The sequence below is a fragment of the Coloeus monedula genome (genome assembly GCF_965178545.1).
Source record: "Coloeus monedula genome assembly, chromosome: Z".
Taxonomy (NCBI): domain Eukaryota; kingdom Metazoa; phylum Chordata; class Aves; order Passeriformes; family Corvidae; genus Coloeus; species Coloeus monedula.
The window spans coordinates 70,750,871-70,765,352 of NC_138822.1; the positions used below are offsets into that span (position 1 = coordinate 70,750,871).

The 14,482-nt window shown below is 38.0% G+C and overlaps 1 protein-coding gene across 1 annotated transcript; it reads left to right on the forward strand.

Annotated features, from left to right (window-relative positions):
• On the forward strand, positions 1–10,405 carry LOC309584905 (uncharacterized protein C5orf34 homolog; the record flags this gene model as incomplete). The annotated part of the gene is made up of 12 exons (XM_082301224.1): positions 1–195; positions 476–565; positions 2,717–3,348; positions 3,988–4,083; positions 5,333–5,456; positions 6,262–6,353; positions 6,572–6,641; positions 6,928–7,098; positions 7,497–7,585; positions 8,319–8,411; positions 9,236–9,276; positions 10,045–10,405. The coding sequence occupies 12 exons, from the start codon at positions 1–3 to the stop codon at positions 10,236–10,238; spliced, it is 1,887 nt and encodes a 628-aa protein (XP_082157350.1). The 3' UTR covers positions 10,239–10,405.
• Between the last annotated feature and the right edge of the window lie 4,077 nt (positions 10,406–14,482).

Sequence of the window (14,482 nt, forward strand, 5' to 3'; positions counted from 1 at the left end):
ATGGAGGCGGAAAGGCTGATGGTGCTGTTCGGGGACGACTCGGTGGAGGTGCACTACGCCGGGGGGTCCCGCTTGCTGCTGTCTCCTTGCGGCTCGGAGTATCTGTACGAAGCGGCGCTCCCCGCGGCCGCCCACCCGCTCCAGCCGGCGGTGACCACCCGCCAGCGGGTCGCCTTCGTCGTCAGTGCCTACCGGGTATGCGGCGGGCAGTGCTTTTGGGGACGGGAGCGCTGTACCTCGTCCCTGCGCCGTCCCAGGGACCATCCCTTGGGCAGTGCCTGGACTGCCTCCCTGCGCGGGAACGGGGCGGCCCGGGGCATCACGGCACCAACAAGAGTTCTTGTTTCTCTCTGTGAAAAAAGGAGGTGGTTTCATAGCCTCAGCTCCACAAAAGATCAGTATGAAATCAGCTTGAAATTTTATTACTGCATGTAATAACTCGTAACAAGGATTGTTTTTCTTTGCACTTCAACAGGAGCAACTTCTACGAGCGCTAGATTTCCGGAATGCGTTTTCTTCTCGCCCTTACTTGCCTTCACGTGTTATACCTCCGGAAAGAAAAAAGGTGGGAGTTAGCCGTGTAATGCTTTTGTACAACAAACTTCTCTAGCGGACTAATATCATTTCACAGGTCGTGGAGATCTATCCAGTGCAGTTTGGCTAATCTTCATCATCTTTCTTAAAACTGCCATTTAAATTAGGTTTTAACTCTTACTTAGCCCTCTGTTTATGCACTTCTTTGAAGCCAAACACTGAAGTTAGTTTCCTCCTAGTAAGGGCAAAACCTAGGATTTTGTACATTGTTACATTTTGGCAGTAGAAACTTTTCAGGGCAGTCAGGGTCACAGTGCAACGGGAGGGTGTTTTCCGTGAGGCCGTCAGATCTTCCCGTTGAAGTACCTGCGTGAAAATGCTGCTGAGGTCTGTGAGAGGAATGGGGCAAAGTGTCTCTCTGTGGGAATGGCTGCTCCAGGTCAGACTGAACATCCATCCAGAGACCAATTTACCATTTATGGAAGTTTTGCTCCTGATCAGCATCTCTCTGGGTGTACCCACCAAAAATGAGGGCACAGCGTAGTGGGAATCTTAAAACAACTGATTAATCAGGCAAGTTTTAAAGCTTTTAGACTGACCCTTCATTAGTAACACACTTCATGCTGATGTTTAGCTGCCTAAAGTACTGTTGCTCAATATCACTATATACTTAATTAAAAGACATCAGCCCTTACCAGTTCTGCATTCTCTGCAAAGTACAGCAACAAAGAGCTGATGGTCTGTTCTTAGGTGAGTGACTGGTGAGTCACTGGTGAGTGACTTCCACCTTCTCTCAGGCCTTGAAAGATCTTGGTCGTTTGGAGGTTGGCTGGGTTTCTAGACTGTTTTTAACTTACAGCATCCCTTGTGACTACCTGCTTCAGCATGCTGAAGAATAACTTTCCTAGGCCACAGCAAGAACCTTTCTGTGCTGGTTGGCTTCTCCCCCACACTCCTTTTTTGTTGCTTTGTTTTTTTCCCCCTCACTTTGAGAAAAACTCCTGCTTTTTTGAAGCCAAAATAGTCTTTCTAGAACTCCTGAGATTGTCCTTCTCCAGCAATTTACTGTCAGTTAATTGTTCTGTGGCCTGTTACCAACCAGTGCCCATGTTTTCAAGGCCTTTGCTCTTTGCCACACTCCAGCAGTCCACCATAATAAAGTAAGAGTTTATTAAGCTAGCTCTCATAACAAGTTGTTAATGAGCCTGACAGGCCAGCCTTGCACAGTTAACCTGAGACCTGTTACTACCAGTGACAATACTTTCATGGGCCACAGGGCACAAAAACACTTAGACTGCATTACTTGCCTTGTGCTTGAGCTCAAAACAACCCATTCCTGTGGTGTGCTTAGGCTCTCCTTTGGCCACTCCAACCACCCACATTTCTAGACAGCTCCATGAGGGGGATCTTGTCAGTGTTCCGAACTGCAGCTAGTATTCAAAATGCAGGTTAACTGTGAATATATATTCAGTGATATCGCTATGTGTTCAGTTTGTTCTTGTTCCATTCCTAGAATTTTCAAGCATTTCATACTGATTGAACTGCTGGTGAGCATTGAGTACGTTTTCATGGGAGTGAGAATTACAACACTGGGATCTTGGTTGGCAGCAGTCAGCTTGGAGCCCATTCTCCTATATAAAAAAAATATATAACTATATATAGTTAGGATTGCCTTTCCCCATTTAGATCACATTATATTTATCTCAATTGAATTTTTATCTGCAGCCTCATTGTCTGGTATTGATTATTTTTTTAGTGTCCTTTTGCGATTCTTTATCAAATTGACTGATAATCAGTATGAACAAGATAGTTCAGCCATTCTCTCCCATTTTTTAAAAAGCAGTTGGAAACACAAATACATACAGTTATATTTGTGGACAGTTGTGGACTGTCAGTTGTACCTGGTCAGTTGCCCATGTACCTTACTAATTTATGACTGGATATTAAATTAAAATATTATTGCTAGATAGAACTCTTTAGTATGGGAGGAAGCAGATATGAAGATTAGATGTTTTGCTTCCTCTGAGTTCATACATGCAGATAAATATGGAGCAACATTTCTTGCCATACATCACCTTGCTGAAGGACTGAATTAATTTAAATGTAAATGCTCCATTGCAGGTTCTGGAAGGCAGGTCATTTTTTATCTTGCTGTACATTCCAATCCTTTTTCTTGTATTAGATTCTTCTCAGTGATACCTTAGAAATTAAATGGCCTGACCCTGCTACAGCTGATCTGACAAGATGTTTAGACAATGGCAGTGTGAAGATCTCATCTGTAGATGGCTGTGCTCACCTTTACTTGTCAGAATTGCAGCAAGAATTTACAGTGGAGTTCTTATGCAAAGTCAGCCAGTCATCTGCAGCATACTCATGCTCCTCTGAAAAGAACAGCAACTATCAAAGCAGAGATCAGTGTGGAAAACCAAGTAAAAATTATGCTGCAGAAAAATCAAGAATAAACGGTAAGAATAAACATGTTTGTGCTGAAGGAAAATACCGGGAACCAACAAAACCAAAGGACGAAGGAGCTGGAGATGGAGTCCCTTTGTTCCACACAAATTGTTCTTCTGAATACACGTGGGTTACACAGCGCTGGACTATTTCCTCCTGCCCAGAAGAATGGAAATACCCTTTGTCCTTGGCACTAAAATGCTGTAACTTACATACTGTGAAGAATGTAATGAAGACATATGAGAAAAACAGCTGTACAGCTGTTGAAAGTGATGTTTTAGCAGACCCTGAAACACATGAAACAGTTTCTCGTTTACCTACAGCTTTGCCACTCAGCTGCAGAGCCCCACATTTACACAGGTAATTTAAGCTGTTTACTTTGTAGTTGTTAACATATGTTTTACAATTCTGCAGTTTGGAACTTCAACTTCTAGTGAAATAACTGAATCCTAGCTATAAAAAAAAGTTTAAAATTACTATCAGTTGGGGGTTTTTTAGGAACTTCTTGAAACATGACATTGTAAAACCAACATTCTGTAACCTACTGTAGTGAAGCTATAGTATTTAGTTCAGAGAAAAAGTAAATTTTATTTTCTGACATGCTGTATGAACATGCAAAAGAAAAAGAGAATGTTGAAAAAAGAACTCAGGTTTTGTATTGAAAAAAGAACACAGGTTTTGTATTGGGTTGGCTTGGTTTTTCCTCTTCATTTTTGAAAAGATAATGCTTCTGAGGTGGGCCAGTGGCATATGTTGTCTGTCAGCATCACTAAAAATAATAATAAAAAAAAAACATTTGCAGGATTGAGAAGTTTAATTTGGTAACTAATGGGGATAATCAAGGAGTCAGAGGACTCTGAAAATATGCGTCCCTTTTTCTTTTGAATAAGTGTGCATGCATCAGTTCTAGCTACAGAAATGATTACCAGCACACACACACACACAGAGAAAAACAACCAGCACATGGACTTAGTGACACTTTCATTGCATTTTATACAGGTGGACTTTCTGTGACTTCTTTCAGAATGAAGATACGGAGAAGTATTCATTCCCTCAGCTAATTCACGTTGTGTGGTGCCAGGGTGTTTTCTACAGGTATGTAGGACGTAATTTGTGTTATCTGGAAGACTTTATTTGTATGGGAGTTAAACTTTAAATGTCTTACTTTGTCCCTTTCTCACTCTCTGAGAAATGGAACATAATCTTCATGTCAGAGTCTCTTTGTTTCTTCTATTTGTTCACTGAACTTCACATTTTCTAGCACAGTATTATCAGGTCTGAATCTGAAATCATGTTTAAGTGATTATATGATTCCTTAAAGGTTTACTGGACAGCTGGACTTCCCACAGATTTCACTAATAATCATGGTACTTGGTTTCTTTGCAAATTATTTTTCTCCTTTTGGTGCTGAAAATTTCTTAGTTTATAAATGTTTATCTTGGTGACCCAATTCACATGTTTCAGGCACTTCAGCTGTGGATTTTTCTGGCGAGTCACCTTGTCCATATGGTTAACCAAAAAAAAAAAAAAAAAAAAACACCAAAAAAAAAAAACCAACAAACCAAAACACAACAATAAGACTTTAAATTGAAATTGCTACAACTGCTATTAGCATCTAAAAGTCTTTAATAAAAGTATTACTGGTGTTTAAACTTCTAATCTTTCTGCCCAGTGCTCTTCATTTTTTGTCAGTGTAATTCCTAAATTTTCAACTAATCTAAACCAAATGTTTAGCAGCACTTCAGAGCTTTTTTCTGAGAATCCTAATTTCCTTGGAAGTATGGTGAGTAGCCATACTTATTCTTATAAGTTCCACCTCCAAAGTCCAGGCATCTAACCAGAGTTGCAAAATTGGGTCATTAAATTGGTTTTAGGTTCAGAGATACCATATGATCACAACTTAAAAACCATTGATCTTTGTGAAAAACACACAGCTGCAGTGAAAATTAAGATCTTCAGATGGTTCAGGAACTGTTCAGTCTGGCTGTTTCCTGTGTACACTAGGTAGGGCTGGTCTACCAAGAAAGTTGGATTTTTCTTTTCGGGATCACCATGTTTTGTGGTCAGTGGAATGAGAGGTGTTTACCTCAATACAAAAAAGCTTCCCTTAGCTACTGAAATCCCATGCCCATGCACATGTGCAAACAAAGAGCCTGGTAATGCTAATCTTTTGTGTTAAAAGAAATTATTGGTACATTCTGCTGTTCGTCAAACAGTAGAAAATTTTCACATGTGAGTTGCTGTGTGTCTCTGCTTATTGTTTTCTTCAGGTGTACTAATCTGTTTTCCTTGTATAGTGACACAGCATTTCAAATAATTGATAAAATCTTGTTATTTTTCTTAGATTTATCCATGGTAAGACAAACATCACAGAAATTTATCCTGGTGATGACTCATTTTTCAAGTCAGAGGGAGCATTTTTGGGAAAATATTTCATACGTTATACAATCCAAAAAGGAACAAAAAAGGTATAAAACTATTTAAAAACTAAAACTACTTAGAAGTATGTTTCAAACTCCTTCAAGTTAGCAGCTTCCTTAAGACATTTGGCTGTGCAGTGTGTAGTGAAGTCAACACTGGTAATTACTATAATGCCTCAATCAAGCCATCAGTCATACAAAAAGATGAGATTATTCCTTCTGTTTCAGAATTTATTGTTGTAAATTTTACACAATAAGAAAAATCTTCCTCATTTTAACATTTATTTTATCAAACTCAAAAGTAAGATTCTACAACAAGCATTTCTCACTAATTTAGAAGTTTAGTCTTGAAGCCAGTGTACTGATTAGAGTTTAATCTCTTTCTACTTGGACGTGTTTTCTACTAGAACCTAGAAGATGCAGGTTTTGTTCTGTCTTTGCTGTTCAGTGCTGGAGAAAGGATTTTGCCCCTCTGTGTCTGTCAAGTTCTACCAGAGGAGGGGTCCTCTCAAGTGCTAATGCAGCACCTTGTATTTTTAAAGCAGAATTAAGAATTAGATTTGTTCTCTTGGAACACAGGCTTTTACTTGTAGTCAAACATTGTCACTCAGTAATGAACTATAGCCTCCTCTCTGACTGTAAAGAAACTGAATATTTGAATATTTCTTCACACAGACATAAGGTTAAGGATACACTTATCAATGAGATATTTGTCTGTGTTCTCTGGCAGATTTAAATGTGATTATAGTTGGTTTCTGAGAAGTTAGAAATTTCATAACTTGCAAGATCTTAATGCTCTTTTCATGCTATGGCACCTGTAACTAACTCATCTTCTTTCTGCTCTTCACTGCAGGTGGAAGAAAAGATGTATTCAGTGAACAGCCTGCCTCCTGATGTGTCAGGAAATCCATACTCTATATCCTCAATTATTACTCAGGCAACCAAGTAACTGTACCCTTCTTACGTTAATTCCACTGACTTTGGAAGCACAGGAGTTAAAATTACACATAACACTTATTATTATGTTAAGTATAAAAATTAAAGGAAGTTATCTTAGCACTGAGGATGTATCTAAACTTTATAAAACAAAGGTTGCAAGTGCTTAGAAGACATAGTAGGGATGAAATGCTTAAATTTTTGTTCATTTTTTTTTCTCTTCTCAGAATACTTCAGTATTGCTGCAAAACAAAACTGTCATTAAATCATAATTATTATCTTTGCTGCTGGAAAGTGGTATGTAGCTGAAAATTTTTAAATCTTGTAGTGTTATAAGGATGATTATACAGGCTATAGGGAATAGGACTTAATCTAGAGGGAAGAATGTTGAATGAATCCTCACAGATCAGAAGGCATATCAGAAGCATGTATTTAAAAGTTATATTTAAGAAGCAATTGCATGTGAAGAGAGCTGGTTGTGATCCGGAAAAACAAGTTAATTAAAAATCTGGAACAGATACAGATAGTTTTAATGATGTAAATATCCTTTCCTCACATTTTTAATGCATTTTTTTGGTTCTAGGTACCTGAGGCAGATGGACGAGAAATGTTGCCAGTTTTGCTGCATGAAAAGGTTATTCCCAGTGTAGGAAGACTGGTTGTGTACTCAGATCATAAAGTCCATGCTGGATTTTGGGATGGGACAACCCTGACTATGGTTTGGGATTTCAGCTCTTCCTGTAGTGAGATCCAGGTAACTTGTAACTTAGAAGAAGGACTATTCCTAAAACTTTCCAGGAAAAAGTATTACTAGGAAACTAATGAGGATACGAAACAAAAGTTCTGGTGCCTATAAAATACAAAAACAAGAAAGAATTAAATTCTACAGGTTTGGAGACATTTTTACACACTTTTAGAAATAATTTATTCTTGAATAGCACAAAGCAAGAGTTGGGGCTTTGCCAGGTGTTTTTCCTCTGTATTCGTCATAGCAGACAATACCAGATTCTATCCCTAGCAAAACAAAGACTTGCAAGTGTTAAAAGTGGATTGTTCGTAGATATTAAATTCTTAAATTGGCATATTATACTTGCTTTTTTTTTCTTTGGACTGCAGCAGAAAATTAATATTTGATTTTTTTTTCCTTCTAAGATAAATGAAGATGTAGGCTGGTGTAAGTTATCTACTCCTAATGGGCTACAGCAGCTAATACAGATAAGTCATCCTGGAGTCTTTGAAAGGTATAAGCAAGTGAAACAATTTAAATACAAAATGATTCTCTATAAATCCTCTTATATGAAAAAAACCAGTATTTACTGACAATATACTGGTAGGGATGGAACAAACATGTAATGATATGACATCTTACTTTTGGCAAAGATTCAAGACCTGTGTGACTCAGGGCCCATGCATGCTGTGATTCCATTATAATTGTTTATGGCAATGTCTTTTTAGAAAAATAACTAGAGCTGCAACTTGCCGTTTACTTCAGGGGATAAGAAAAAAAACCCCAAAACCATTTGTCCTATATAGAGCTGATACATAGAACTGCACAGCACTTTATCCAGTTTTTGCTTTATTACAGATACTGACCTCTGCCTGCAGATTGCTTTTTCTAATCTGTTTGCTCTAATTACAGCCTCATTATGGGAATCATCAGAAGTTTTCTGTGCTGTGTTTTAGCAAGCAGATATTCACAAACAAAAATTAACACTTGTACACTATTCATTGCAAATCATACAGCTTTGTTATAGTTCACTGTATCTGTATAGGTCTAAATATCAAGAAGATTCTGGACAAAAAGTACGAATCAAAAAATGGCAAGGCAAGCTAGGAGAAAAAGCTGGATTTTGAATCATAGCTTTTTCTTTCACATCCAGGTGGATTCCTTAATGCCTTCAGTTTTTTGCTCAAATTAATGGAGTATATTTCTCATACAAATAACTACTTTTTTGTATTTTCGTATTAACATAGGTACGTCAGAACAGCAATAGAATGGTGCAGAAGTTTGAATGAAATGAAAGAGATTCCTGAATATACTGCACACCCTGTAACTCAAGAAACTTGGTATTCATCTTTGTCCTAAATAATTGACTCTAAATAATGTTTAAAACAAAACTCAAAAATATTATAAGCTGTGAATTTTATATCTTGCATTTTCTAATGGTCAAAAATGAAAATTTATTTTAAAAGTCCATTTATTTTGTATATGGTTTCGTATTTTTCATTCAGTGTTTAAAATATTAGGTGAGTTTCAGGTGAAGGTTGTTTCCTTGAGCTTTGCCTGTCTTACTTAAAAATCAGAATTATGGTGACTTTGTCAAAGGATAATTAATGTTACAAAGATAGTATTTTGGAAGGCAAAGATGGAATACCAGACTAAGAAAGTGTCTTTTAACAGAACATCAAGCAGTCCAAAACAGTACTTTAACCTGCTTAATGGCACTTGTATCTCTTGCTGATGTACTTGTCCCTTTTAATACATGCTACTGACCAAAAATCTACTGACATCATCAGCAAACACATTGGGATATTAAAAATGTGCTAATTGAAATCAATTACAGTTGCAGTTGTTACTTAAATTGTAGCAGATTCAGCTGACACATTTTATAGCTGATGAAATTAAATTCTATCTATATTTATACATACTTACAGCAAAGAGACTATTCTTAGAGCAGAGACCCAATTTTTGGAAGCACAAGTGATTGACAAACGTCAGCCATTGAATAATGGTATCAAAGACAGAGAAAATGCTTTTTTTCACTTGCATTTTGCTGATATAATTTTCAGTATTGCTGGAAACTGTTAAAAATTAAAGTCTGAAGTAGAAAATATCCTTGAGAACCTTTTATGATACTAAATAATTTAATAGCCTTTATTTTCTTGGATAGGTCTGCTGATGCTGAGCTCGAAAAAATACAGAGATTTAATTGTATCCTTTTAAAATCTGTAAAGATTTTTTTCACTTTTATATTCTGATGTTCATCTGCATGTTCAAATATGCACTTTAGATCATCAAAGGCTCTCTATCCTGATCTTACCATCTTTTACTGTCTTACTTCTTAAAATTACCTCTTTTTCTTACTTATAATTTTTGTTTTATCACTTATCTTGTGGTAAAGATAAAAAACCAAACAAAAACAGTGTCTAAGTACAAAACTAAAATGAAAAGTCACCAGAAAATAAAGCCCTTTTATGTGTATTGCATCAGTTTTGCTAAGAGTCATCTGCTGATCTGTTCTTGAAAGAGAAATAACACAGTTGCCTTTGGGCTTGTTGTTGCAGTACAGTATCTTTCTGTTTATCAGCTACCTTAGTATTGTTCTATTTTGTTCAGCCAGCTCAAAATGTGTACTGTGCTGAATCTGCTTAAAGCCACTCTCTGTAATTGTCTTTAAGCCAGAACTGTTCAATTCTATTAGTATGAAAAGTGCATGCTGTTAAACTGCAGTGTAACACCTGTTTTCTTTTTAAAGTAACTCTTGGATAAATTGAAGTCTAAAAGACATTTTCCTATAAATGTTGTAGACATTTTAAGCAATACACACTTTTTCTTTTTTTTAGCTGTAATTACCATGCTACAAAATGTGAGACTTTGTAAGCAGAATGATGAATAGAAATGTTAATTTTTATTATAAGAAACTAATTTTTTTCTTTAGGAGGAAGAGTTTGAAATTCTTTCTTAACAAAGTAACACTAGTTTTATTAGACAATAGCAACATTTTGAGAAGGACCTCTGCTGAAAAATCCAATCCATCTGGTATCACAGTCAGAAAAAATGAAAACAGGAGTGAGACGGAAGAACTCAGCGAAGGTTGCGTCTTGGAGGCTTTGGAAAAAACTTCTAAAGTCATTCAGGATATTGAATCTTTGCTTGCCGCTTCTGGGAAGTGAAGCCCACGGGCACATGAAGCCCTGTGTTCTGTGTCTTCACCAGCTGTGCCTGAGGAGGCTCTGAGGGGAGAGAGGAATGAAGGCTGAAGCCAGAGGCACAAGTGTATTCCTGGTCAAGTCTGCCAGGTGCCAGTGTAATATCATTTATAATGCCAGTGGTATATTTGGTATAGGCAAAGAGAACAGCTGAGATAATAGAGCACTGCTGTGTAAATACATCAGCCCTGACCGGACAGTGCTGCTTTTAAATGTATGAATGTGTTTTCGAATGAATTTGATTGATGGATCGCTCCTGAAGTGACCAGGGTAGAGGTGGGAAGTTTTAACTGTAGAAACGTGCTTTTATTCAGATGCTTACACAAAGATAATACCGAATAAAATGTCTCCCAAACGCTTTCTATGGTGCTCTTTTTTAGTAAATAAATACTAATTTCAGGGTAGGAGACACTTTTCTGCTGTGTGGTCTGTCAGTGGCTCGCCATGTCTTTAGTGACAAAACTAAACTCTCACCGTCGATTTCCCTCCCAGCACTTTAAGGAGCCAAAGCGCGAGCACCCAAACCCTGTACTTAATATTCCTGGAAACATTTCCCCCTCACAACCAAGCCCCGCTCCCCGGACCGGGCGGGGATGGGAGGAGACGAGGCGGGTCCGGGTCCCAGCCTGCTCCGCGGCCACGCATGCTTCCTGACCGGCTCCCTGTCGCTTTTCCTGGCCCGCTGCCTGAGGTGCTTCCCAGCCTGCTCCGGCGGGGATCGGGGCGGCTGAACCCCATGGGGTGAAGGGCGGATGGCGGCGGCCGCACTCAGGTGGGCTCCGGGCCGGGCGGGGCGCGGGCGGCGGCGGCTCCGGGCCCCTCACCCGCCGAGGCCCCGCGCTTCCCCTCACGCTCCTGCCGATCTCGGGTTTCCAGGTTAATTTTCTGTTCGGTGTCATTTAGTTTGTTCTTCAGCATCTTGGTAAAATCCTACCGCTTCCTTCTGGGCTTTTGTCCTCTCCAACCCCAGAAATGCACTATAAATATCTGGACCAAAAATATTTGCATGATCACCACAACAGTGCATTATAATTATCTGGCCCAAAAATATTTGCATTATCACTCCAGTAATGTGTTATAAGTACCTGACCCAAAAATGCTGGCGCTGTCAGTTCTTCACCGGTAGTCTTAGGCTGGGATCTCCTTTTCCATGAGATCGTATGCTAGAGGTTTGAGCTGGTGTCTTAATTCTGCTCCATGCAGTTTTTAATATAAACAAACATCCAATATCAAATAATGAGGGGTTTAGGAGATTATAGCGTTGTAAGGGATTACAGTCTTTTAACTCCTTGTGTAGAATGCATAATTCTGTTATTTGGCAAGGTGGTGGTCAGTTGTAGGACCTGATGATCTCAGATGTCTTGTCCAACCTAATTGATTCTGTGATTCTGTAATTTTATGCATTAAATTCCTATACATATTTGCACACCTGAAAACACTGGGCAAAATTGTGGCAAAAATTATGCAGGGCAATATTTCTATGTGGTAATTTTAGCCACTGGATTTTTGTTTTCCTCATACACCATGGCCTCTTAGTGTCAGCTGTTTTCCCAAGAGTATATTTACAGTTTTGATCAAAATATCTTCTTGTGTCAGTAATTTAAAGTGTTAACTGTGCATTCATTAAAATTATCATGGTGATATCCTTAAATTAAATTAAGCATATCCACAAAATTGCATTTTGAGACTATAGACAGAGATTGTGCTTAGTTCTTTATCTCATGCAAGAATGACATGGGAAACCACAACTCCATGCAGGATTACTCTATCAGCTGTTGTGTTTTATGTAAAACCAACCTAGAACTTCCCTTCAGAATGTTAACTGGACCGACCACACAGCAGTTTTTTAAGCATTCTTGTGTGAATTTTTCCCCACTTTCCTGTTCTAACAAGAATGTAAGATCCACAACTGCTTTCTGAGATTTATAGGCTGGAAAATTTAGGCTTTACTGTGATATTTTGTAAACAGTCTGAAAAGCATCATTTTTCACAGGAAACAAGTTTCTAGTTTTACATTAAAATTTGTAAATTCAGAGATTATTTTGGTTGAACACAGTTTTGCTTTTTCTGGTCTGACTTCACTCTTGATCTGCAGAATATTTCTAGGTAATGCTGCTGTACCTGGGAATGTGATATGATTTTTGCACAGGTGGCACTCACTTTTGTCTAAAAGGGAGGCTGAGACAGGCTGTTTAAAAACAATAGTTGGACATGGCTCTTGACTGCAGTCAACCTGAAGCCAGTTCTGCAGCCTGTTCTTCATTCTGGCTCAAAGAACACATGTTAATACTACCGATAGTGAAAGTGTAAGCCTAATACAGAACTGACACAGACTTCTGTTGCTGTATTAATTTCTAGGTCTCTCTTTATCTATTCCAAGGTCACTGAGTGATGGGGTGGAATTAATAAAGAAAGCCCTGAATGGGACTCATAAATGTTTCATTAGGTGGGAATCTTCCAGGCACAAGAAGAAATCTGTAAAAATGGATTGCTCTATCTGTTGAAGTGCAATTACTCATTGGTACTGTTCTTTTTGAACTCTGTATTTTATTATCTTTTCGTTATTATCATGTTCCATTTTTATTTCTGCTCTTATCTTGTTTTATGGTCTTTTTTTCTGCTTTCTTTTACAGATCTTCAAAGCACTAGCTGAAGTTGCCTTTAGCTCAATTATATTTTTTTTACAAATTAGTCAAATATATGTTTATTCTTTCTGAATTGTTTTACTGTTGTTCATATTTCATGTGTGCTGTTTTGCATAGTATCAGTGCTTACTGGTGCCTGGTTTGGTTTTATTTAGGATGGAACAAATGGTGTTTGGTATTTCCTGCACTGGACTGGGCACACTGGATTCAGAAAGCACGGAGGCTCAACACTGAGGCATAGACCACATTTCCTACTGGAGTAAGACACCTGCAATGGGAAAAAAAATGTTCTCCTAGTCCCAGGGGAAGTTTGATTCTGAATACTGGTGTGCTTTTTAAAGGTATGTTGCTACATCGCCTCTTCACAGGTTGGATTCTTACACAGATTTTATGGTAATTTTAAATGAAATCCAATCTGACATGATGGCTATATAGAAGAAACATTTGTGACAAGATTGCCATTTTTTCCTTAAAATGGAATTTATTCATCAATGTCCCGTGTACTGGAAGGTCACCCGCCAGAAAACAGCACTTCCATTGTTTCAGGAAATACTTTGTTTCTACACATTCATTCCGAAGTGGCACAGTCAAGGTTAACAGACTCTAAACTTGACCCACTTTTTTCATCTCTGTGCAAAGTCCATGTATTATTCATGCTTTCTTCTCTTTTACTTTTTAAAATGTTTTCCAAATAAATGATTCAGTGGGCTTTTTTTTTTTTCTACAGAGATGCCAGTAGTTCTGTCTTGTGGATAATTCTACAATAAGCAGGTGTGTAAATAATCTGGAAGAAACACTCTTAACTTGTGAGACTTATAATCAATAATCAGTTTAAAATCATAAATTGTTATGTGTCATCTTAGGAAGTCTAATACACTCAAAAAAGTCCGTACAGATTAAGGATTTACCTAATAAAGAAGGGTTGTCAAGATTTAATGTATTGCACAAGAATGGCAAACTCGTGGGAAGAATCCATTTTTAGGCAGGATATAGGCTTTAAGACTGTGGTCTGTCCCTACAGCTCCCCAAAAAGACTAGCATAACAGCTGGGACAGTTAGAACTTACCTTGCAAAAAGAGGAGTTATGAGGGTAATGTGGCAGACAATAGATAAGTCCTAAAAGTAACAGCAGACTTTTCTACTGGAGCACATGCTAAGGAAAAGCTTAGGTAGCTTTACTCTGTAAGGAGGTGGTTTTGGTTACTTTGGTTGACTAAATGATTGTTGCCTTTGTGTTTATTATAAATAGGGAAGATGTTTTAGTAGGTTTGGTTTTCTTAAGGCTTATTCTATGTTCCAGTCTCCAAACTAAACAAGGTGTTGCTCAGGAGAGGGTGCCAGGGGAATAATACATATGTTGGCAAAGAATGTAAATTAAAACAGTGGTTTGGATTATAGATTAAAAACTCAGTTTTAACAGTTACTGTATGAAGAGGTCTGGGATTTTCAGCATCAGTCCTAAGAATCCTCCAAATTGAATCTTCTTTTATTATTACAGTGTAAAGTATTCATTGGATTAAGTCATGTCTTTAAGATGAGAAGGAATCTTGAAGCATATTCAGT